Genomic DNA, 26716 nt, shown 5'->3' on the forward strand with positions numbered 1-26716 from the left:
TAGCAAATGAATGTACAGGAAAATGAAGAGGGGGGGAAAAAAGCAAGAACACTCCACATATTTTTAAAACATATATTTTTTTTATAATGTGTACTCTTCATTTAAATAATCATTCTAAATACAATCTGTGGTGCTCAACTGATGGAATAATTTACAAACAGCTTGTGAAAATTTGACATTGTTGGCTGACCCACCGATTCACATGATGTAATCCCATGTTCCAACTGCTGAAGTGGGAGACCAACAGGCTATCGTGTGTATGAAGCATGTAAGAGTGCTCAGATCAGCTTCCTGATGCCCGTCTCGTTTTGACAGGAGAGAGAAAGACCGATCAATCACTCTTACTTTCACCGTTTAACAAGTGACCCCTGATTCATTCAATTCATCTGAGAAAGAGGAAGAGATTTATTCACAGAATAAATACTGTGCTAGCCATGAAAATCAGGATGGATCTGCAACGACGCATACAATATACAAGCAAAGATGTGACAAGTCTGCTTCTTTTTAATTCGTACTCTCCTAAACATTTGCTTACAGCAACAGGACCAGATACTTGAGCCAGAAAGCACAAACACAAACGCATTCAAAAACATTTGGCTGCTCACGCCCTAGTGATAAACGTCTTAAACTTAATGTCCTTCTCCCCCCACCCCCACATCACTAGCTGGTGATAGTCATCCGGCTTAGTCCGTGGTAGTGCACTATAAAGCGCGCCCAGAATATGGCCTCAGGCCCCCAGCCGTCACAGGCCTTTCATTACCCAACAAGATAACACCAACACTCAGCGTTAAATGAGAACAATTACCTCCCTGCTCGATCAGAAACTGAAACAATTCTACAGAACTCCATAACATGAGGATCAATTCTTTTTATCGTCACTCGTCTTTTAATATTTAATCACCGTCATTCTGTGCAGAGAATTCTGAAAAGTCAACTGGTTTTAATTGCTCGAACCATTACAGGAGGGTTTCCTCACACACAAGCGCTACTGGAATGTCATGTAAACAAAAGCTTTATCGTCATAGTGTCATCTGGAACTGTGTCGAAAAGTCTAGGATGGGGAACAACTCGCCCCTGAAAGGCTTAAACGTCATGTGTGTGAGATTCACCAGCGCTGTAATGCGTCTTAAGATGTAGCTTGAATGTGCAAAGAATTATACTGGATTGGCACAGCAACAAACTGTATGATGCAAAAACAATGCCTGTGTACTACGTGCAAATCATTTAATGAAGCGCGTCTGCATCTTTTGGTTGAAAAACAGGAGGATATTGGAGTGCAAACTTCGCATTCATGCTAGCAAGTGTCAAGTCACCGACTGGTGTCACTCCAGGTTTCTCTCTCATGGATGTGTAGTGGTTGTTATTGGTCTCGCATGTGGAGGCATCAGACAGACTGGTTCAAAGAATTTCCTGGGTAATTTACTTCCCGTCATGATAGCTGACTTGCTGTCTGCTAATTTGTCACTTGCAAGAATGGATGCAGTGTAAAGAAAATACAGTTCAGCTCCTCTGAAGTGTCATCCTCAAAGTTTAGCAACGCTCATTTTTAAACTAGGCAAACGTGGTTTCTAAACAAAATTGCAGAAAATATTAAGTTATTAATTACTCCAAGTACTCACTTCAGAGTTAGTGACTCGAACTGAAGAAGTCAGCTTCTCTGAACAGATCTGCTGCAGCGATCCATCTCACAGTAATATGGATATCTAACAGTACATACAGGGCAAGAGGACTGCACTTCTGTTTAGCAGGACACACACACACACCAAAATTGCAGATCAAGCTTGAGGAAGCAGGCTAAACGAGTAGAACGATCTGAAGCAGTAAATCAGCTGGACTTGTCTCCTCCCTCTCTCACCTCTTCTGTCAGATGCCATGATCACATTTCAGAGCAAATACATGCATGTGAGCCTGGGGTCAGACACAGTAAACAACAACAAAAATAATAAAATAAAATATCACAATGCTTACATGTGTATTTCCATATTAATAATCACAATACCTGCCAACCCTTCCACAGAGGTCACTGTGTATATGTGTGTGTGATCGTCTCAGCTAGTGTGACTTTGTCACGGTAGTATTGAAAACCTCCCCTGAAGGAAGTTCAGGAGACAGAAACAGATGATGCGTAATTCCTGGCTGCCCACTGAGTCAGAGAGAAAGTGACATGTGAGATGCTTCCCAGTCTCGCACGTCTCTTTATAGATGCGTAAGCAATAAAGAAATGAGACGGAAACCATTAGACAGTAGATGGATTCTCAGGCTCCAGCCATGGGTTAGTGTTTCTGTATTCAGGCCAGGCCGACGCCCATCGCCCCCCCACCTAAGCACCCACCCACCCACCCACCGATCGAGTCCAGAGATCAGGACGCTCCACCGCCCCACACCAGAGCCCCCCCTTGTCCCCCAGTTCCTGTCCAATTAGGTCACAGAACGCATGGTCCAGGACCAGGCGGGGCGGGGCCTTACATGGGTGTCATGTGACGTTGACCTCGAGCACATGGTCGTCTGTGCTGGGGAGCACCAGGACCTGTTGTGTCTGGCTGGAGTTGAACACTTGGCCCGGGCTGAAGGGCTCGAGTCGTGGCATGGGAAGAGCCCTCTGCTGCTGCTCGTTACTGCCCACAGAGTGAATGCTTCCCCGGCTGCGCAGACTGGCCGTGTCTCCCTGCTCCTCCAGGCCCTTATCCAGAAGAGAGAGGTTGTCGTTCTCTAGGCATGAGTCTGGGAGGGAGGGGGGAAAAAACAGTGGGGTTTAACATGAATAATTGTGGAGTACATATACGGCATACAACACTGGCTTCACTTCCACATTTGAGATTTCTGAAATACTGGTTAATCTCTCTCCTTCTCTTTGAAATTTTTTGACTTTTTCTCATTTAGGGTCATGAACTATGCAAATAAATGTTTACTGTTTTAAGCTTTACTGTGCTGTTTTGTGTGAGTATTTAAACTGTGGAAGTCATTTTGACCCATAACATAATAGGAGGATTAAGCAGTTTAGTTTGGAATTCTCTCAGAACATGTGCACTTCATGGCTAACAAAGGACAACACAAGTCGCAAAAGGTTCTGCAAATAGGTGCAATAGCACTGTTCTTCCAGAGAGGGCAGAATTCTAAAACGGTCCATTGATCTTACACCGCAGTGATTCGCCAACGATTACGTTTCACTTACCGTGCCTCTTATTAAAAAGTGTCGAGAGTAGTAATTCATCAACTGTCTAGTGAAGCAGAAAGAATCTACTAGACAGACTGAGTTTGAGAGAGTGTGTAAGTGTGTGTTACCTGTGTCAGGCTGGCTTGTTGGTTGTGCGCAGTGGGGCAGGTACTTGAACACTCTGATGCTGGGGAAGGGCAGCTTGCCTGCAAACAGAGGCATGACCTCCATCTGTACTTTGTGCGTTGCCATGGCAGCCACAGGCATGGATACTAACCCTGAACTCTTCCCACACACAGCCCAGTTACTGCTGTTATCCACCACTGAAACACACACACACGGCACATTAAATTATCCCAAAATCCTCCACTGAACAGGCTTCTTTTAATTTCTGGTACACGTTCAGGTCTTACCCTCATACATGAGCTTGGTCGTGCGAAGGCCTTCATTCTCCGTTAACTCCTCGTCCTCTCCCTCCGTGTCGCTCGGCTCTGTCAGACGCGTGACCGATACTTCTAGCCGACAGAGGGTGCCGGCGCGACAGTGCTGCTCTCCGACCGCAGGCTGGATGTCTGCCTTCACACTGTATAGGGTCTGTAGTGTGAGACGACACACAACCGGTAAAAAGTTTAGACACGCTCATACTTTATTTTTATAATTTTCCCCACATTTTATAATAATAATAATAATAATAATAATAATAAAGTCATCAAAACTCTGGAATAACACAAATGGAACTATGAGAATTATGTTGCGATAAAAAATCCAAAATAAATCTAAATAATTTTGTATTTTAGCATCTTCAAAGCAGACCCCCTTTTTGCCTACAGAATTTCCAGAAATGTATTCTTGGAATTTTCTCAAGTGATTTCTTGAAGAATTTCCCTGAGATGCTTTTTAAACAGTATTAAAGGAGTTCCCACCTACGCTCGACTCTTATCGGCTTTTCAGAATATTTCGCTCCAAGTCATCCGTTTAAAAAAGATTTTTTGTGTAAATAAAATGTTAGTTTTCTAATGAATCATACACCTTCAAATCAAAAGATTTTTAAGATCATGAGAAACATTTCAGTCAAGTGCCTCCAAACTTTTGACCAGTGGTGTAATTTAACATCACTTCAATCTAAAACTGTGCTTAACATTAAAGTATAAATAAAGAAAGAAAAAAGTTCAGTTCCAGCACCAAATGGTGATAAGGGTTTGGGAATGCTACCTTTTGGTGGAAATGACAACACAAACAACAAGTTATTTACCTGAGCAGCACTAAAATGAGATTAACAGTTTTGAAAATTGCTTAAAAACAAAAGTCTCTGTGTGTGTGTGTGTATATATATATTAGTGTGTGTCCTCACTGAGACTCTCTCCAACTGGAATTCGTAGCTGTAGGGTTTGAGCGCCGTGATCGGAGCGTCGGCAGGAGAAAAGCTGGCAGAAAACACGCACTGCAGACATGGCAGTGGCTCTGTGGTCCACTTCACCTCCCACAGACTGTACACGCTCTGCTTACTGTACACCACCTTCACATGCAGGAAATGAGACCAGTCCAATTTCAGTGACTCACGCCGAGTCAAAAGAGACACAGTGTGAATAAGTGTGAATGTGTCGACTCACCTGGTGTGTTTTAGCATTGAGAGAGAGTAGCTCCAGTAAAGGTGTGAGCTGGTGCTCCGACAGCGTCTGGTTGGCAAGCTGGAAGTTTGTGTTTGATACATTTTCAAGGCACACCTGGATGTACTTCCTGTGGGGTCAAAAGATGATTTCAACACTGCCGTTAGGGAAAAAAAAAAAAAAAAGTTCCCGTTTGTTATGCTACATGGGGCGGCTGTGGTTCAGGTGGTAGAGCCGGTTGTCCACTAATCGTAGGATTGGAGGTTTCCTGGCCCATTTTCCCATATTTCATTTGGAATGGCTTTCTCCAAGTAACAGACATCACAGAGAAATTACTTTCTTTAGTTCAGCAACAGGTTACAATTTGGGTAATGTTTTAAACCTGTTCGCAATAAGCGCTACAGAAATCGAAATGTTTAATGCCCAGTCCTTTCGTTATTTTCAAAGCTATTTAAAAGTACCAATACTACACAGGAAAGGAACTGTAGCTGCTACAATGAAAAGGTTACACACACACACATCTGCATAATTAGAGAGAAATTCAATTGACCAGCATTTCATGGGGATTTCAAATCAGCATATTTTTACATTACTCTTATTCTAATGTGACTAACAAACACAGGGAAAACGTACAAACTATTTTACAAACCTTTTCCCTGCTGACAGTAGCGCATGTTTGGCTCTGAAGGGGGTATAGAAGGTGAGGGAAATGAGGATGGAATATATAGACCAGGGACAGTCTATGGACACCTGAGAAAACAAAAACAAACCAAAAAATGACATTATATCCAATTAAATGACTCGATCACTCGGCTCAAAATCTAAAATGTAAAAGATAAAAATAAATTCCCATTGTGTCATTTATTGCAATCCTTATCATATTTGCTTTTGAGTCGCCCAGACCTTCTGGTCGATGAAAGCCATGCCGCTGTTGAAGCGTGTGCGGCTCTTCGGCCGGTGACGGATCTCGCCGTTGGTGAGGCGCTCACTTTCGACACGTGCTGGTGATAATGGGATATGGCACAGCACCTCTAGCTGGAACTCCAGTGTGTGGTAGGGTGGAGTTAGAGGCAGAGAGATGCTTGTCACCTTCTCTGAAGCCTGGATGGACAGATCAGCCTCTCTCACCAGCTCTGCAGAAAATATAGAACAAAAAAAAAGATCGATGACAGCAAGATAGAGAATGCATACAGAAGACATCAAAGACAAAAAAACATGCACAAGAGGTCAAATCTGACATCATGCGATCTCTTTGACCTCTCACCTCCAGTGCCAGAGAGAATACGGGCAGAGCAGGACGAGGAGTGCAGGATAGGCATGGAGTCGGTGTTACTCAGCTGCAGAGCGTCACCCTTCTTAACTTCATAGTGGCCTGTTAGAATGGTAAACTTCACCCTCTGAGGAAGCCCAGCCAGCAGGCTCTCTGCAAAACAAATACAGCTACAGTAAGGCATGGGGGGAGCTCATGACTGCATAATTCCCTACATAAAGAATAAACTGGGATGGTTACTCTAGAACCTAATCAACTTCAAAACAGACAAATGGAAAGCTACATAATACGAGTGGTGTGATTTGGCCCGAAGCAATTTTGAGTTACTGTGATCACCCCAATCACTATGATTATGTTTCTGTAGCACCACATGCCACAGTGTTTCATGCCTGGTCAACAATGACATTATTTATTAGTTAAAAAGTGACATATTGGGCTCCCATTTTCTCATTGAAAATCATTGGGGCAAGCGGTACGGAACTAGCAAAATGAGGGACAAAAATGAGGTTTACAAAACAAAAACAAAAACCCCCATCCCCATCCCACCCCATTCACATACAACATATGTGATTTCAGGACAATACTGTCCCAGATCTGTGGAAACCTAACTGATAACATTTTCTAGTCTGTAAAGTCGGCTGTCTTCAAAAAGAAAAATCTATAGCAGAATGACTGAAAACAGACTGACCTGTGAGGGGCTCGATGGTCAGCTGAGGCTCCTGGGAGTATACCTCATATTTCACTATGGGGTAAATGTGTGGCAGCACAAACTGCACACGGCCCACTGTAGCACACAACTGTCGCAGAGTGTAGGTGCCTGGTTTTGTACTCTGCAAGAGAAAGCGCGAATATGAGCATGCGCTCAGATGTTAAAAAGATTCAGGAGGAATACTGCTGTAGTCTTGCATACAGTACAAGCACATTGCTCAGTAATCACCGCAGCATACGCCTGCTTTAACTTTAAAGGCGTAAAGTCAGCTTTAAACTGGAACTGGTTGTGAACAGTGACAGAGATGCCTTTTGACTAAAAATTATTCACAACAACATAATCCACAAAAAACAAACAAAAAAACAACTAAACAAATTCTGAAAACACAAAACAATAATGCAAGCGCACAAAAATTAAACAATCCCAGAACACAACAATGCCTGATACTTGTCTTTTAAAAAACAACAACATAAAGCTGTTGCTTGAATACAGCTCATCCAGCCGTGTGGACGAAGAGGTGTTTATTATTCAGATTGTGCAAGACTATTATGAAGCACTATTATGTGCTTTATTTAACAAACTGTCTGTTTTGGACTGCCAAAGCATTAATAACATGTATTATCTCTGTATAAAATCAAATGAAGTTTGCTTAAGCTTAATGTATGCGTGAATGCTTTCCATGATGTTTAAATGTGAGACGCACTGCAGAGTTTAAAGCGCACTGAGGCACATGCAACTGAGCCACTGTTAATCAAGATGCCTTTTAAACTAACCGCGTGGAAAGCAATCATGCAGACATTAAACAAACTTTAAACAAAATCTAATTTAGTTTCCATGCTTCTCTGCACCCGAGTCATGCACAGAATTAATATCCATTTAAAAAAAAAAAAAAAACAAACAAAAAAACCTCTTAGTTCCATGGATGTCTGAGCTTCAATTCAGCAACAAGTTATGTTTTTAAGAAAAATATTGCAGGCAGTTTTTCTCCACAGTGCTAGGAACGTAGCGAGAAAACATTTCCGTTGTGATTTCACTTGACTTTTTTGTGTGTTGTTGGATTTGTGACATCAGTGTTGGGTTGATTTTGTGTTGTTGGATTATTTTTTTTGTGTTGTTATAATGTATTAGTGTTATGGTATTTGTTTTTTGTTGTTAGATTTTGTTGTGTGTTGTGCCAAGTTTGTTTTTCTGTTTATTATGATGCTGTTAACTAGGTTTCCTTTTAGATGTTAAAAAAGTAATTGCTGAACAGACGTTATTCTTAACCGTGTTGTCACATAAACATGCACGGCCTCCCTCACCAGCGCCGTGAAGATGATGCTGTTGCTGCCTGGCAACAACGTCATATTGTTGGTCTTCAGAACCTGCATTCCATCCTCCATAGTAAAGGTGGAGCCTACACTGCTATGCACGTCCAAGGGGGAGGGGCCATCGTTGCCACGCAGCAGCATGTGTGCGTTCTTGCAGACAACGCTAGTGGAGTTGAGCATGTTGTCGGAGGGACTGCGGTCCTGTATTTCGTAAAGTTCCAGAGCGGGCATGCTTGTTCCTGGCAACACCCCGCCAGACGGACTCACAGCGGGAAAGGAGATGGTGCCGTCTGGACTGAGTCCGGAGCGCCGCTGGGTGCCTGCTGGGCCACAACGCATGCCTGGTTGCTCCCCTGTAAAATGGACGCTGGCTGCCAGCTTCTCCAGATGCACAGGAATGGGCATCAGGCTGCACAGACGCAGCTCCAACTGCAGGGATGCACCAACGTGCACTGTGGCGGATGCTGGCTGAAACTGCAGCTCTCGCAGCTGAGCAAACGCAGTCATGCTCAGGACCACTTGCTGGTCTAAACGCGAAAGAGAAAGGTGCAAGCAAGTCATTAAGGAGAAAAAAAGAAGGCAAAGCAGCTCTAGTAAGCAACAAAAGTTGCATTCAAGTGATGGTGATCCAGTGACAAACTACTGACCTTTGCCCTCTGGAGCCTTGTTCGCAAAGGTGAGGATCTCCTGACAGAAGTGCTTTCTCTCCTCCTCTGTCAGGTTAGTGTCGCTGGCCAGCAGAGCGCTTGTCTGCAAGTAGCTGGTACAGAGAGTGAAGGAACCAAACAATCCAACAATCTATATAGGGTGATTGAAAACTAAATGCTTATTTCATTTACACAGACATACCAGTCAAAAGTCAGGATACACATGTGCCCATACATGTGTACATACACAGAAATTCACAGTACCCTCCACTAATATTGGCACCTTTGGTAAATGTGAGCAAAGAAGGCTGTGAAAAAGTGTCTATTGTTTTACCATTTGATCTTTTGTTAAAAAGTTTGCAATTTTAAACAAAAGATCAAATGGTTACACACACACACAAAAAAATAAAATTATATATATATATATATATATATATATATATATATATATATATATATATATATATATAAATAAATTCTTAAAGTCATATTTTGTTCATTTTTGAAGATGATGCATAAATAACATTAAATGTGGGCTTTTATTAGTCTACAACTTAAAAGTTTGTACATTTTCACTGTCTCGGTAACATTTTGATTAAGGCTGAAATTTGTTTCTAGAAAAATTATATGCATTTATATTTAGATGCATATATAATTAGATGCATTTATAAACTTAAAACAAGTTTTAAGTTAAAAAAAACTTTTTACTTAATCTTTTAAAAATTATTTTTATAATGTCAATGTCTTCATAATTATTCTAAAATAGTAGAAAGTAGTAAAAATGAAAAACATTTCTTTGAGTAGGTGTCCAATCATTTAACAGGTAAAGTAAACTTTCAGAATGTAATATACAAACACTGGCTAACTCAGTGTGGTCTCTTATGCCATATCGCTAGTATAACTGTTACTAATAACCTGTAGTTATAAAGGAGATTGAAGGTGAGATGAAATTATCACTGACATTGCGCTGAGGGATTTGGGGTTCAGTTAAGGATACTCCTCCGTCTGCTGCAGCTGTTTCTGACACTCTGCTATTTGCTTACGCGTGTGTGTGAGCGGCAGGCTCCAGCCTTCTATTGTGTATGACTTCAAAGAGTCCTGCAGGAAGGTCTTTGCTGTCTGTGCATCACCTTTCCTCCTATGCACACAGACACAGGTACAGACACACTTTCAGTTATCGATCATTAAATGAGGATGGTGTACACTCAATTGCAGTATTAACCTACCCGTGTACCATGTGCTTAAACACAGGTATCCTAATGGAGTCAGTTACCAGGATGTCTACAGGTCCCTTAAGTTCAATTTAATACCCAACAACAATTTTAATAGCCATTTTAATGAAATTTAAGACCAAATCTGCAGTGGTTGATGCACCAAATATTAAACACTTTCCAAAGAAATGGAAACAGTAAAGAATATTACTATTAAATTTTCCCTTGTAGTTAATATACTCAGCAAAAAATAAGAAACGTCCCCTCACATTCAACTGCTTTTATTTCCAGCAATTTTCTTAACATGTGTAAATATTTGTATTAACATAAAGATTCAACAACTGAACAAGTTTCACAGACATTTGACGAACAGAAATGGAATAATGAGTCCCTGAAAAAAGGGGGGGGGGGGGGGGGGGTCCAATATTAAAATTAAACAGTCAGTATGTGGTGGCCTCCAGCTGCTTTAAGTACTACAGTGCATCTCATCCTCATGGACTGCACCAGATTTGTCAGTTCTTGCTGTGAGATGTTACTCCACCAAGGCATCTGCAAGTCCTCGATCACGTCTACATGTAATTTTCCACTGCAAGGACAATCAGCTGTCCTTCCTTTCTCCCTGTAGCAATGTCTTAGGCGTCTTACGTTACAGACATTGCAGTTTATTGCTCTGGCCATATCTGCAGTCCTCATGCCTCCCTGCAACAGGCCTATGGCATGTTTACGCAGGTGAGCAGGAACCCTACACATCTTTCTTCTGGTGTTTCTCAGAGTCAGTAGAAAGGTCTCTTTAGTGTCCAAGTTACTGTAACCTTAACTCACCTACCGCCAGAATAACAACAAGAAAATCCAGAAAAACGCATGTCAAAAATGTTATAAATTGATTTGCATTTTAATGAGGGAAATAAGTATTTGACCCCCTCTCAATCAGAAAGATTTCTGGCTCCCAGGTGTATTTTATACAGGTAACGAGCTGAGATTAGGAGCACACTCTTAAAGGGAGTGCTCCTAATCTCAGTTTGTTACCTGTATAAAAGACACCTGTCCACAGAAGCAATCAATCAATCAGATTCCAAACTCTCCACCATGGCCAAGACCAAAGAGCTCTCCAAGGATGTCAGGGACAAGATTGTAGACCTACACAAGTCTGGAATGGGCTTGGACCATTCCCAAGCAGCTTGGTGAGAAGGTGACAACAGTTGGTGCGATTATTCGCAAATGGAAGAAACACAAAAGAACTGATAATCTCCCTTGGCCTGGGGCTCCATGCAAGATCTCACCTCGTGGAGTTACATTGATCATGAGAACAGTGAGGAATCAGCCCAGAACTACACGGGAGGATCTTGTCAATGATCTCAAGGCAGCTGGGACCATAGTCACCAAGAAAACAATTGGTAACACACTACGCCGTCAAGGACTGAAATCCTGCAGCGCCCGCAAGGTCCGCTGCTCAAGAAAGCATATATACATGCCCGTCTGAAGTTTGCCAATGAACATCTGAATGATTCAGAGGACAACTGGGTGAAAGTGTTGTGGTCAGATGAGACCAAAATGGAGCTCTTTGACATCAACTCAACTCGCCGTGTTTGGAGGAGGAGGAATGCTGCCTATGACCCCAAGAACACCATCCCCACCGTCAAACATGGAGGTGGAAACATTATGCTTTGGGGGTGTTTTTCTGCTAAGGGGACAAGACAACCTCACCACATCAAAGGGACGATGGACGGGGCCATGTACCGTCAAATCTTGGGTGAGAACCTCCTTCCCTCAGCCAGGGCATTGAAAATGGGTCGTGGATGGGTATTCCAGCATGACGATGACCCAAAACATATGGCCAAGGCAACAAAGGAGTGGCTCAAGAAGAAGCACATTAAGGTCCTGGAGTGGCCTAGCCAGTCTCCAGACCTTAATCCCATAGAAAATCTGTGGAGTGAGCTGAAGGTTCAAGTTGCCAAGTGTCAGCCTCGAAACCTTAATCACTTGGAGAAGATCTGCAAAGAGGAGTGGGACAAAATCGCTCCTGAGATGTGTGCAAACCTGGTGGCCAACTACAAGAAACGTCTGACCTCTGTGATTGTCAACAAGGGTTTTGCCACCAAGTACCAAGTCATGTTTTGCAGAGGGGTCAAATACTTATTTCCCTCATTAAAATGCAAATCAATTTATAACATTTTTGACATGCATTTTTCAGGATTTTCTTGTTGTTATTCTGTCTCTCACTGTTCAAATAAACCTACCATTAAAATTATAGAATGATCATTTCTTTGTCAGTGGGCAAACGTACAAAATCAGCAGGGGATCAAATACTTTTTTCCCCTCACTGTATATATATATATATAAATAAAATATTCTGTTGCATAAAACTTTACACATGAAGAAATTTAGACACAAATTGTCTCAAACACACTCACATGTAGAACTCAGCCAGGCTCTTTCCCACCAGTCGAGCTGACCGCAGCCTCCCAATGGCTCTGTACATCTCCAGAGCAGCGTGGGACAACTCCTAGCCAGGGAGATACAAAAAGTACATAAATAAGGTGTGTAAGGTAAGAGGAAGATGAATCAGACTAATTGTTTTTAAGGCGTTAATAAGGGCTAGATAGAAGAGAGAAATATTACACACTTTTTTAAATGCATCACAACCTGATTTATGATTTGCATATACTGTAGTTGGCCTACATGACTATTATTTCAATGTAAAGACATCACAGTTAACAGAGAATCAGTTCTTACCAGATAGTGTTTTTCAAAAGCTTCCACTGATGATAAGGCTTCTTTAAGTTTTTTATACGGGCTCTGAAGACTGTTGGCTAAAAGATCATGATAACCAAGAGTTACGCTACTAGCTTTAAAAAGAATAGCTTAAGCAACAATTTCATACACACAATTTTCTGCTTCATCTACACTATCGGTCAAAAGTTTGGAGACACTTGACTGAAATGTTTCTCATGATCTTAAAAACCTTTTGATCGGAAGGTGTATGATTAAATGTTTGAAATCGGGGTTGTAGACAAAAATATAATCATGCCAACATATTCATTTCTTTCATTGGAAAACTGACATTTTATTTACAAAAAAATACATATTTTATTTAAACGGATGATTTGGGCGAAATATTCCAAAAAGCAGCCAATAAGTGTCCAGCGTAGGTGGGAACTCCTTTAATACAGATTAAAAAGCATCTCAGGGAAATTCCTCAAGAAATTGGCTGAGAAAATGCAAGAATACATTCTAGGCGAAAAGGGGGTCTACTTTGAAGAGGTTAAAATACTAAATTATTTCAATTTATGTTTTTAAATCACAACATATTTCCCCTAATTCCATTTGTGTTATTCCAGAGTTTTTCTGACTTTATTATTATTCTACAATTTAAAATTTTTAAACTTTTGACCAGTAGTGTTGTTAGTGAGTTGTATACCACTCATAAAATCAATCTGTCAAGACATGTTTGGCTATCACTGCTAAATAAAAAATTTAAACTATCAGTTTAGCATTGTGTAAACTGAATATATAAATCATTCCACACTCACCTCAAAAGACATTGCTTTTTTGCTCAGTGCCTTTTGAGTATAAACCGCTTCATTTATTAAAAAAACACCAAAAAAAAAAGAACAACAAAATACGAGTCTGGACATGGAAAAAAAAATTTTTTTAAACAAAAATAAATACAGTAAAACCCCTGCTGTTTGTTAATATGGTTTTACTTAACTGTGGTTGACCGCGGTCTGAAAAAATTCCAGAAATATAGTAAGCATTCATAATTTAAATTGCATGCAATTCTGAGTAATGTGATGAAATCTTGTGCGGTCCCGCCTGGGACGGTAATCATCCAGCGTATCCACGCGGTATACGCTACACAACCGTTACACACGTAGTAGCCGTCTCAGTTATCAGATCAACACTCACGGTATCACAGTGGTTGTGTTCAAGTAACCCTTAATTTGCTTAAGAGACCACGTTCAAATAATTTTTATTATAATAATTGTTCTATTTTATTATAAGTTGTTGTTGGGGTCACCCGAAGGTGCGAAGACCATATTGTTTTCATTAGTTTTCTTTTTCTTATTATTCTTCTGGCAGCCCATAGAACTGCTTGCAGGAAAGTTATGAAATTGGGCACACAGATAGAGGACCATCTGAACTGTTAATGCAGCAAATTTTGAGTCTCTTCCTCAATCCCTCTAGTGCCACCAACTGTCCAAATTTGCACGCACGTTTATGTTAATAACGTTTGAACCGTGCGTCCTAGAAATTCTTTTTCCCCCTGATTCCTTGGCTCAAGACGATTCGATTGCATCCTAAGACATAATTTTCCGTCATTAAAATTTTTCCACCATTTTGAATTTTCTGGAAAAAAATAATTTTATGAACTCATCCCTAGGCCTTTTGTCCGATTTGCACAAAAATTGGCGTGCATCATCTAGAGGCACTTCTGACAAAAAGTTATTCACAGACTTTGATAAACCATACCGGTTTAAAATGGGGCTTCAATGAATTTGAATTCAATGAACATGCCAAAACGGACGTGAGGGTATATCTCCATAATGCTTTGAGGGATTATGACAAAACTTGGTATGTGGCATCAGCATTAGGCCCTCAGCTTACCTGCTGCATTTTGGACTTTTGAACAGTTTGTCATAAAATCATCACACTGGTCTCATTAGATTTAGTGGGGTATACAGAGTCCAACGATATGAAAAATTCCTATGTCAGCCATTTTGGATTTAGTCATAAAATGTTGTATTTTATGTCTTGGTAGTTATCTTTGGCATCATGCTCATGGTGCCGATAACTGGCTTAACACCGGTATTGCTGCTTGCAGTTATATTTGTTAATTTGTTTAATGTCTAAAATGTTGTTGATGTCTAAATTGTGTCTAATTTATAAATTAAACTTTATCATAGGTATGTACAGTATTCAGTGTTCGCTCCTATCCGTTGTTTCAGGCATTCGCTTGGGGTCTTGGAAACTGAATCGGACACTAGAACCTACTACTGTTTTAGCGATGTGACTTTTGTCCCTTTATATAGATAACAGTATAGTCAGACAGCATCAGAGACCACATAAGCTTGAGTGTTTGAGGTACTGAACAACTTCACACAATGTGAAGCAAATGTGATCATAATGTCATGCTGTTTCGTATGTGGTTAAACTGGTAGTTAAAAGCTCCCCTTACTTTTTTTAAGCAACATTAACCTTGTAACAAAACTAAAGAAGAAAAACGAGAAACCAAACTTGTCTTGGTCGATTGACTTCATGTGGAGTAAGGGGGAAATTGTGTAACATTTATGTATGTAGACAGGAATGTACCAATCAACACAAATGGAGTAAAATTGCCTAAGCTCTTTTGTATGACAGACCTGTCTCTGGTCTCTCTGTGCCGAGGCCTGCGAGCAGGTCGACAGTGCAGTTCAGTTCTTCCGAGTTGGGTCCGTTCTCCGACACCAAACCGCACAAACAGCCTAGACACTTCAGCTGAGAGAGAGAGAGAGAGAGAGAGAGAGAGATTTAAAAAAACAAAACAAAAAAAAAAAAAACCCACGACATGGACTGAGTCTACTCAACTTGTCAGCTCCTGCACACACCACACAACATATAAAGCCCTTGGTTGTATGTTTTTACCTCATCAAACCAATTCACAAACATACACATCCACTGTCTGAGTTCCAAAACGAGCAATTCAGACAGAGGTGAGAAAGAAAAAGCAAACATTTGAATAAAAAAAATAATAATAATAATGAAGCAGACTGAGTGGACCAGACAAAAGACATTAAATATGAACATAAATCTAGTTTGAGAATACTGCTGGAAAATATTAACTAGCTTTATTCTAAAGCTTAGTAGCTAATGAATAAGTATTACAATTAACATGATAAACTGCTCTAATCAATTTACTGAAAGGGAGACAAATGTATTTTATGTCAACGTTGTTTAAAACTGGAGGTCATCCACTGCATGGATTGTGCAGTAATGTTTTGTTTCACTTTTACTTTTTTCAGGCTCGGTTCCTCTATTAGCTTTAGCAAAACACAAATCGTTTACATTTCACTTTCACATGCGTGGACATGCAGACAACGACAGATTAGTAGTTGGTCAATCACCTGCAAAGAGAAAAGGAATTGCTTGTGTGTGCTTTCTCAGAACAATCAAACTAGCTGCAGTTGCTGGTCTGCAACTTTTTAAAACTATGGTTTCCTGTACAGTGTATTTTAGATGTGAAGTGCTAGACATCCACAGCAGTATCATCATTTCATCAGTCCTCTCAAGAATGTCAGAGAGAACTACCGGATGTTTTTTTTGTTTTGTTAGCACAGTTCTTCACAGTGTGTTTGTGTGTCAGAGCATGAAACAGATCGGGTGACATATGGGTGTGATACCTTCTCAGTAGCATAAGTCCAGAGGCCCACAGTGTGGGAGAAGTTGGCTTCCAGCTGGGCGCGATCACAACAGCCCTCGATTCTGTGCAGCACCTCCAGACAGCTGAGGAAGACCCAGCAGTCCAGAGCCCCCTGGACAACCGACACCTGCTTAACAACACGAGCAACAGCAATCAGAGCCAGGCCCAGATGCTAATATTGCACTACAAATGTAGTATAACATACACTGATTTGCCAGTTTATTATATAGTATACCGATAAAAAGTTTAGAAACATTCCTCATTTATTTTTATTTTTTTGCTCCACATTTTACAATAATAATAGTCATTAAACCTCTGGAATAACAAAATGGAAGTATGGGAATTATGTTGTGATAAAAAAAAAAAATCCAAAATAAATCAAAACAATTTAGTATTTCAGCATCTTCAAGGTACACACCCTTTTTGCCTAGTATTTCCAGAAATGTATTCTTGGAATTTTCTCGACGGATTTCTTGAGGAATTTCCCTGAGATGCTTTTTAATCAATATTAAAGGAGTTCACACCTATGCTCGACACTTATTGGCTGCTTTTCGGAATATTTCACTCCAAGTCTTTTTTTTTTTGTAAATAAAATTTTAGTTTTTCTAATGAAAGAACCGAATATGTTGGCACAATCATATTTTTTTCTACAACACCGATTTCAAACAATATATCATATACCTTCAGATCAAAAGGTTTTTAAGATCATGAGAAACATTTCAGTCAAGTGTCTCCAAACTTTTGACCGGTAGAGTACACCTATCTTGTAACTGTTATACAACTGCATTCCTTCCCTTAATGGAAAGGCACCACCAATGGACTACAGCTGATCAGATATTATTTGGGTGTTGGATTATTCTCAGCACACTGACACAGGACACACTGCATCGCTACTGGCTGGATAGTTTGGTTTGATTGAGAGTTCTCAGCTCAACAGTGACCCAGATGTGTTTAAAAAAACCCAATTGTGACTAATATAAGCACTTTGTCAGGGTAAATGATATGCTCATCAAGGTCCATCACCCAAATAATATTGAGCTAGTGATTATCCAATGGCAATGTGGTGTACTACAGTAAAGAAGCACCTGTACATCACCTGACACACAAAGACACACCGACCTCAAGCAGACGGAGCTCCTGGACACAGTTGTGAAGCAGCTCCAGAGCTCTCTGTGTGACCTCCCAGGGCCTCTGCAGGAAGATAAGCAGCGTGCACTGGCGAGAGAACAGGTAGCTGCGCAGGTCTAGCAGGCTAGCCTCACTGCGCTGGATTAGCTCCCTCTTCTCCATATCTATTGGTCTGCGCAGGAGAAGCCCATTCCAATTCCGTACCGGCTGGCAAAATGAGCCCAGCCAGTTGGCACCATCTGCTCACCGTGCAATAAAATAATATTTAATTTAGCATATGAACTGCTATTAAACAAAACAGTATGTTAATATACACTGAAATACTGGACAAATGTATATACACTCGTAAAAATATAAGTACACCCCATGGAAATCGTTGGCTTTTTTAGATATATTTGGACAAGCAAACATTTGATCATCTTTGAAGCAGTGCCTTTTAATGAAGCTGATATTCTTGGGGAAAAAACACACATGGATAACAAGCTATTTTAATCATTTATTTACCAGAAATATCAATAGAGGCCATATTCTTCTGTGGAAAAAGTAAGTACACCCTTGGCCTCAGGAAGCTAGTATTGTAGCCCCTTTAGCAGAAATGACTTCTTGTAGGCGTTTTGCATAAAGTCCACAAGGTTTGCTGGAGTTTTTGACCACGCTTCTATGCAATATTCTTTCAGCTGCAAGATGTTTGAGGGTTTTCTTGCATGTACTGCCCGTTTCAAATCCCCCCACAACACTTCAAGGGGATTCACTTGACTAGGCCATTCCATAACCCTCCATTTCTTCTTTTTGAACCATTACTTGGAGGATTTGTTAGCGTGTTTAGGATCATTATCGTGCTGAAAGGTCCACTTTCGGTTCAACTATGAAGAATTCATAGTTGAATCAACGAATGCAAGCTGTTCAGTCCCAGAGGCAGCAAAGCAACCCCAAACCATAACATTTCCACCACGATGCTTCTCCTGAAAAGCTGTCTTTGTTCTGTGCCAAGCGTATCTGCTGTTACTGTGGCCAAACGACAATCTTTGATTCGTCTGTCCAGAGCACATTATTCCAAAAAATCCTGGCCTTGGTCTATATGCTCATTGGAAATAGTAGTCTTGCAAAGGCTTTTTCCTGGCACGCCTCTCATGCAGGTCAAATTTGTGCAATCTCTTTCTGATTGTAGATGCATGCACTTTGACACTAACAGTTGCAAGACTTACTAGCAGATCCTGTGATGAAATTTTGGGGTTCTTGGAGACTTCTTTTTGCATCAGACGGTCTGCTCTTGGTTTGCTAGGACGGCCAGTCCTGGACAAATTGGCAGTCATTTGAAATCTGCTCCATTTGTAGATTATTTTATCTTACAGTAGAATGATGTATTTCAAATAATTTGGAGATCTTTTTAAATCCCTTGCCAGACTCATAGGCATGCACAACCTTTTTCTGAAGGCCTTACAGCACTCTTTAGATCTTGGCATGATGACACCACACACCTCAACAGCAAAGGGAACACCGGACACTAGATATGAGAGGGGTTTAAATAAGACCGGTTCCACCTGCACTCGCTAAGAAGGTGTTGATCACTGGCACCCAATCTTGAACACCTGATTCTAATCTTATGGATTTGAAGGTGTGATTTTTTTTTTGTTAATTAAAATTTAGAAAATTACTACAAAATGTACATTTTATGTGTCATTTGATAGAGTGTATCACCTTTAATTATAGACACTGTTTCAAAGAGGATCAAATGTTTGCATGTCCAAATATGTCAAGAAAGCCAACAATTTCCATGGGGTGTACTTCTCAAACATGACTTTATACGGAAAAGTGAAATATTGATGTTAAGCTATCATTTATTTTCTCTTTACTCGGATGACCTCATATATCCAGATATTCAAGGGTTTTTTAAACAGTATTTGAGGCTTAACTTTAGTAGTTCTAATGAACATATTTCTTCTAAAATTGTGAAACAGGCTTTCAGTAGCATTCAGCCATACTGCAAGTACATATTAATGTTCACTAAAGTCCATTCTGAATACATGTTTGGTGGGTGTGCAGAAGAGACTGTACCTCCAGCGCCAAAGTTAAGCACATACTGGGTGAAGAGGGCATCCAACTCATCATACTGGACCAGCGCATCTTCATACTGCTGTAGCATCTCAAACACAAATGCCAGCTCTTCCTACACATGGAAAAACCCACAGGCATCAATATGACTCATCCTTATATGTATAATGTGTGAGAGGTGAAATAAAATGACCCCAGACCAGCATTTTTACTGTGAGGAGTATGATGTAAGCGAGACCTCAGAGGATTAATTAGCAGTAACTTCCACAGAAATCAGTGAGAACAGAGGAAGACAAGAAAATATATTTTTTTTTATGCTTAGGAAACCAACAAATTTTTACCATACGTGTTTTATGTGACATGAATGAATAGTATAGTCTAATTAATAATGCCATGCATTTGAATGTTACATCTTTTTGCTAATTCAAATGTAAATGTGAAAACGAACAGCTGTAGTAAGGATGTACCTGGACCATGAAATAGTCGCAGAAGCTCCAGCCGGGCTCGGTGCGTTTCTCCCGCAACGTTCGCATGTCGTCCTCGAAGCGGCCCAGGTTCTTAGTGAAGGACATGAGAAGCAGAGTGCGCAGCTTAGTCAGGAACGAGTTCCACGACTCCTGAGAGCGAGACGACTCCTTCAAGGGATCCGAGAGTGCGACACACCTGAGAGAATGTTAACGTGAAAAATGAAGAAAGGAGCTCCATCGTGTCCTCATAATTCGAGAGCGGTTTAATCTTCAATATATTTTACGTACATTACACCAGACATGATGCACTTAATCACGTGTGCAATTTGCTTTTATACTTGTTGAAAATCTGGTCATTTATTTGCATCTTTTTCAGATTTTTCTCTCTCTTTGTTATAAAAGGGTAGTTTATTATATTTCTATTATAATTTAAACTTAAACAGTATGCCAGGCTCATTATGATGAACTTTAGTAATAACAGGATGAACTGTGAGTAACGGGGGGAAAATTCCACTTCACTGGTGGAAAACACTGAGGAAAGCATTTCCTATCACCGCAAAACTGCTGAGAGCATCACATCTGAAAGACTTTACAGTACAGCAGGTTATATAACCACTTTCTGCTCTCGTAAAAAAAAAAAAAAGATGAAATGATGTACACGCTCAATTTAATAGTGACCTTACTAGTCTAAATGCAATTTTAAATGCTATTTATACTATTTGAGTAGGCTACTTTATGCCTACTGGAGGTTTATGTTTGGTTAAAATGAAGTATTACGAATGAATAACAAGAATAACAATAAATAACACTAAAATGAAAGAATACTCCTTTATGCTTGATTAAAATCCTTTGAGGTGAGTTATAGTCAATGACACGTAGCCTAAACATGCTGCAGCAAGTAGCTGAACTGCACAATCAGCAATCCTGACTGAAGGGGGAGAAAAAGAAATAATATACATCATCATCAGAGCAACTCAATAATAAACAAGCAAAACCGGTCCCCATATGAGAATACGGTTGCACACAACACATTTCTACTACTGCTATTCATAAAAGATATTATTATGCAGTGGTCTGTACCACCTCTTGTTACTTTTAACCGACAACCTCAGAACTTCTCCAATACAAACCAGATATGAGTCATGCCTTTATAGAGAAGCTCTGCTGTGGAGTCACAGGCCAGAAATAGGGCCTGCCAGCAAAGCCTTTCTAAATTAGCACAGTACGAGACACATAATCAACAGTGCTGAGTATCAGATAGCACAAACAAAATCCCAACACAGAAACACTCATTTACACCTCTCTTTAAAAATAAATAAATAAATAAATAGATAAAAACCCAAGCTGTTTTGGGCGAACAAGGGTTTGGACTGGGCTGCAGCTGCTGCTAAGCTGTTCTCACCTCTATGTTGTATCACCTCTAGCTGTTCTGACCTCTATGGTGACTGGCTGTATGTTTAGGAAGCACTTGATTTGATCTGCAACTGAGTTTTCTATGAGCGGAGGACGAACTTTAAACGTCAATATCGCAGTCGATCATGTTCATGTTATCGTGGGCAGTCAAAATCGTAATCGCAATTGATATTTGATTAATTGTGCAGCCCTCTCACCTGTCGCTTTGCTTGTTGCAGAAGTCGTTGCGGATCTTGTCCATGATGGAGGTACGAGGCAGGATGTTGGTCTTGTTCTTCTTTTTGCCATCGCTTTCCACGACCACGATGAGCCAGTCAGCTGAGCCGTGTAGCTTCAGCACGCTCTGCCACCGCTGCATGTCCTCCTTCACTGAGGACTTGTACGTCTCCGTATCCTGGAGCATGGGCCAGACAAGGACAAAAAGTTGATGAAAACATGTCTTTGTGGGTGATTAGTTTAATCTCGCACTGAAAATATGAAAAATCTATCCTTTCATTCACGTAAATGTATTCCAATTCAATAAAAAGCTCTAATTTTTCTGCCAATTATTGGTACTTCTACAAATTATTATGTCATAAAATGTAACTGAAGCACTTCCCCATTTAGTTTTTTTTCGGTTTTAAATACACCCTTGTGTTTAGGAACTCTTAAGCAATCATCCATGACTTCCTGTTTCACAGAAATTTAAATATTTGCTGATGCAAAGGCCAAATTCCCTTTGCCATTCATTAACATGAGGAAGAGAATAATAACAGCCTTCATAAATGAAGGAATGGATATAAAAAAAAATAACTAAAAAATGAAGTAAAATCTAAATGGGGACATACTTCAGTTATATAGTGTTCATAAGAATTTCTAGGGATGCCAGTAATGTTGTATTTTTTTCTTAGAAGAAAAATGCTGGAGTTTTCTCTCTCTCTATTTATTTATTGATTTATTTATAAAAGGTGCCAATAATTCTAGAGCTGTCTGTACAAGAATTACTATTATTAATACTATCATGGCATGGTTTCACAATCACTGATGATTCGTCAGCCATTTTGTGACATAATATCAAGAACACATTGTGAAATACATCTTACTGGAATCACAATACAAAACAGTGATGTTGGTAATAAAATTATAATAAACTGAGAGGCTCATAGATTAATTGGCTCTTAAATATAATGAAAGGTAAGGCATATATATAGTAAAATAGTTTGCCATATAGACATAGATGCTGATAGGTGGATAGATAGATAGATAGATAGATGGAGAGAGAGAGGGAGAGAGAGAGGGAGAGAGAGAGGGAGAGAGAGAGAAAGAGCATGAGTGAAAGAGTTATGCATATATTTTACAGATCATTGGACTTCTGCGATCACAAGGACACAAACTTTCATCACATTTTCATCAGCTCATATGCCAAGAGTATCAGATAGCTGGAGGTGATTTTTTTTTTTTTTTTTTAAGGTCAGGTTCCTTTCTGAGATTTCCCACTGGACATCTTTGGCCTTAAATAAATTTCCATTTATGTGTTATTAAGTCATTTATTTCAATACATTTCTCTTACAGGGTTTTTCAGAAATATCAGCCAATCCTTCACATGCGCACACACACATTCACCCTTTCAATCATACCAAGGAGCAATTTGGAGGGGGGGGGGACTTACAGAGGCACAGGGAGAACATGTGAGTTTCAACATGAAAGTTCCAAATCAGGATTTTAACAAATCATGTGATGCTCTGTCCCTGTTCCTGAGAAAGCTCCTGAATGATTCTAGTGTTTGTCTGAGACTAAGACTTACACAGCAGTCAGTCCAGTAAATGTGCAGGAAAGGGAACGTGAGGAGAGCCTTGTTTCCCTCTTTAGGAAGCAGCTCCTCTTTAAACTGGACAAAGTTGGCTTCTAGGTGGATCATCTTTGGTGCTCGACCATAAGACCTGAGGGAAATGAGAACGTAACACAGTGACAAGTCAAACCACGGCACCGATGTCTGTTTATACCACAAGCCCTTTATACATAAGCGCGCGTCTAATGCGCTAGCCTGGAGTGACCTTTCCTGTGAGGTTTCTAGTGTTACAGTGGATACGTTACTATTCTTTCTCAGGAGGTGAAGCCGAAATGGCATGCAGCTGAGAAACGGAAAGTGTTCACCCAGTTCGTGCTACTCTGCTTAACACAGTCTTGAAATCAGCAATGACTTGCCTTTGAGGCAAAATAGGGAGGTTATATAAGAAAGTTAGTGTTATTTAGCGTCCAAAAGGAAGGGAGTGTCATGTAAGAAGCGCTGTATGCTTCTTTCAGGGTTTATACTCAAACAGCTCATTTCTGCTGCTTGTTATGCTTCTGTAATACGAGTTGGTTCTTTTGTTTTATAACAACACTTTAGAACGCTTTAAAGGTAACTTCCACCTGGAGCATATAGGTTTTCAGCGTGTGTCACCATACTGTGTGAACAGATGGATGAGTGAGCTCTGAATACGAGCGTTCACCTATTTTTGAGACGGATTAAACTATCAAGCTTTATCAGTACCCGGGAATACTCTCTGAAAGGGAGAACTGAACAACCTCGCTCTAATGCTTTATAATTACTTTCTTCTCAGTGAAAGTGCAAGGTCAGTGGTTGTTTATATTACAGAGAGCACGCAGTGAAAGCAAAATAACACTAAATCTCCAGACCAGCTGTTTTTCAGCGTACACACCATCTACCACTCAATATCGTCAAGGGGTTAACCTGTAGTTAGGGTTGTATGATGATACAATACTGATTTCGTCAAAATGGTGTGACTAAGATAGCACAGATATTGAATTCTTGATTCTGATTGATCTGAAGGTGTTGACTCATTTTCCGTAACAGCAGCTCAGTTACCATAGTTTCGGTCGTTTTATATTAATACACTCATCATAATGTCCTATGGTTGCTATAGTAACAACTTGTGACAGTGATTTGTATGGTGAAAACTCAACAATAACTGAAAAAAGAAAACAACAACATTAAACCAATCAAATTTTCTGTGTTTTTTTTTTTTTTTCATTTTCACTTTGTTTTATTATTTTTGGAAGGAGTCTCCATAGCTAGCATTTTACAACAGTCAATAGTAAAGCTGTTCCATTACATTTTCAGACATGTGAAAGTCTTCAGGACAGATGGCTTTATGTTTTATGATTTTTGGTAACGAGACAACCTGCTTTCTTTGCCTTTCTTCTACAGAGAGGAAAAAAAACAGAGGCTGGTCAGGAAAATACTGTTTAACATGGTATTAGAGGAATAAACCACTTCGGGGCATGGTGTTATAGGAAAATAATCAACTCCACCACATGTCTGGTCGCATCACACCACCCTGTCATTGATTATGTTCCTATAACAGCAAGGTCCATCAGGTGTTATTTCCTAAACATCATTTTGTGGAAAATCTATTAGCAAACCTAAATGTTGAGATACATATGTCTCACAAAATGCCTTGATATTTAAAGATATGTTTTTTTTTCCATGACATCATAAATCTGCAACTGCTGGTGTCACACTGTCTAATAAAACTGTGCCAGAGCAATTATTTTATTGGTCGGTCTGTTATCCATTTTTTTAAAGCCTTAAAAAAGCATTAAATAAAAAATACATAAATTTAAAAACAAATAAATATATTGGCAACATAAATATTCAATTATAATAAATATCTGATGTTTATTGTGTGTTATGATATGATACTTCTGACATTCTCCTGCTATTGAATCCTTTCTATCTACTAATAAGTGTTTTAGAAAAAAGGTACTCAGAAAAAGATCAGCTCACCCTTGTGTTGAGTGGAGCTGGGGTGTGCAATATGGCAAAATACACTATATGGCCAAAAGTTTGTGGACACCTGACCATCACACCAACATGTGTGATCCTTCACCAAACTGTTGCCACAAAGTTGGAAGCACACAGTTGTATAGAATGTCTTTCTGCGCTTGAACATTTCCCGTCACTGTTTCGGAGAGTCCCAAACAAGGTCCAGCATGACAATATCCACTGTGCACAAAGCGAGCTCCATGAAGACATGATTTGCCAAGGTTGGTGTGGAAGAACTTGAGTGTCCTGCACAGAGCCCTGACCTCAACTGCACTGAACACCTTTTGGGATGAACAGGAACACCAACTGCACCCCAGACCTCCCAAACATCAGTACCTGATCTCACTAATGCTCTTGTGACTGAATGAACACAAATCCCCACAGCCACGCTCCAAAATCAAGTGGAAAGCCTTCCCAGAAGAGTGGGGGTTATTATGCAGGGTTTTTCCTACCGCATAAAGGTTTAGGCACAGCATGTAAGTGTTTTTGCGGAGCTGACCAAAAAACATGGAGCGGTGGCTTGACTGAATGAAAATGAAAAAATGAAAAAAAAACAACCTGCAAATCAACAATCAGTGTCTGAACGAACGTTAGTGGGACTGGTGTGTGACAGATGCTCATTGTCTAGCAAATCAAACAGCTGACTGGACATTTCTCCTTACCGTTAACTCGGGATGGTAGTTACACCCACCGACTCGGATAAGCGAGTTGCGAGCCATCGATAAGGAAAGCCTCAACAAAGAATAAGTGAAGTATAAATATTTAACATTTTTTGTTAGGGAATAATTCTTGTGGATGTTAACAATAGCGATAGCAGATAGAGAAAGGATCATTTAATGCAGCCTATTTTACGACTAAAGAAAAAATGCTAACATAGCTAACTTAAATAAATATTCATGTACTGAGTGAAGTTATGTTAGCCAGTAAAGCTAGTTAGTTGACGTTACATAAAGATACCTCGACTGAACTAATATTAGTATCCAACATGGCCCGATAACTAAACAAATTTAGGCTGTGTTCACACAATGTCTTTTTCTAATAAAGCTGTTTTTATATATATTAAACAAAACGCTGTTCCAAGATGCAGTCAAGAGCATCCCAAAAGCAGCTCAGGGAGTTTAGAAAACACGGTCTACTACAAAGGATTATTACACAAAACAGGCACACAAAACAGGCTTCACAAAAACATGTTACGTGTGAACACAGCCTTAGGTAGCTTCTTCTCCAAACGCTCTTGGTTTGTGCAGCATTTCCCAGGACCGTCCCTGACACGAACAGTTTTCTGCCTCGTTCCTGCAGCAGAGTGTGAGAACCAGGCGCAGACAGTGATGCAAGTCCTTATCTAGATGGTCATGCAGTGCAAGCTGCCTTGGAATATGAGGATAAAGGTTGAAAACTTAAAATTTCCTTCGAATAACTTCAACACGATGGCCATATAGGATATTTTGCAGATGCACTTAGCTAAACAGCAGTAGCCCCCAACCCCCATGTGTAAATACATATATGAATTAATGAGAGGAAAACGAAACAATTTGAGGTGAAC

General features: G+C 40.0%; 1 protein-coding gene across 4 annotated transcripts in view; it reads right to left on the minus strand.

Moving 5' to 3' along the window:
- Positions 1-58: 58 nt before the first annotated feature.
- trappc10 (trafficking protein particle complex subunit 10) overlaps positions 59-26716 on the minus strand; it is a 29307-nt gene continuing 2649 nt past the window's right edge. Inside the window, exons 3-24 of one of the 4 annotated variants that reach the window (XR_001813785.3) lie at positions 23149-23284; positions 21563-21759; positions 19953-20148; positions 19489-19600; positions 17425-17672; positions 16286-16432; positions 15269-15383; positions 12642-12718; positions 12320-12411; positions 9695-9835; positions 8698-8810; positions 8042-8577; positions 6720-6861; positions 6026-6184; positions 5665-5894; positions 5411-5511; positions 4765-4891; positions 4506-4670; positions 3568-3748; positions 3283-3477; positions 2000-2721; positions 59-1908 (exon numbers count right to left, since the gene is read on the minus strand). Coding sequence is in view for 3 of the 4 variants with exons in the window: in XM_017478165.3 (XP_017333654.1) it covers positions 2474-2721; positions 3283-3477; positions 3568-3748; positions 4506-4670; positions 4765-4891; positions 5411-5511; positions 5665-5894; positions 6026-6184; positions 6720-6861; positions 8042-8577; positions 8698-8810; positions 9695-9835; positions 12320-12411; positions 12642-12718; positions 15269-15383; positions 16286-16432; positions 17425-17672; positions 19489-19600; positions 19953-20148; positions 21563-21759; positions 23149-23284 (3658 nt within the window). In the remaining variant the exon portion in view is untranslated. Of the gene's footprint in view, positions 2722-3282; positions 3478-3567; positions 3749-4505; positions 4671-4764; positions 4892-5410; positions 5512-5664; positions 5895-6025; positions 6185-6719; positions 6862-8041; positions 8578-8697; positions 8811-9694; positions 9836-12319; positions 12412-12641; positions 12719-15268; positions 15384-16285; positions 16433-17424; positions 17673-19488; positions 19601-19952; positions 20149-21562; positions 21760-23148; positions 23285-25835; positions 26542-26716 lie in introns of all 4 variants that reach the window. The other 3 variants (XM_047157989.2, XM_017478166.3, XM_017478165.3) reach the window with 3 other exon arrangements.

The sequence above is a fragment of the Ictalurus punctatus genome, chromosome 10, assembly GCF_001660625.3.
Source record: "Ictalurus punctatus breed USDA103 chromosome 10, Coco_2.0, whole genome shotgun sequence".
Lineage (NCBI taxonomy): Eukaryota > Metazoa > Chordata > Actinopteri > Siluriformes > Ictaluridae > Ictalurus > Ictalurus punctatus.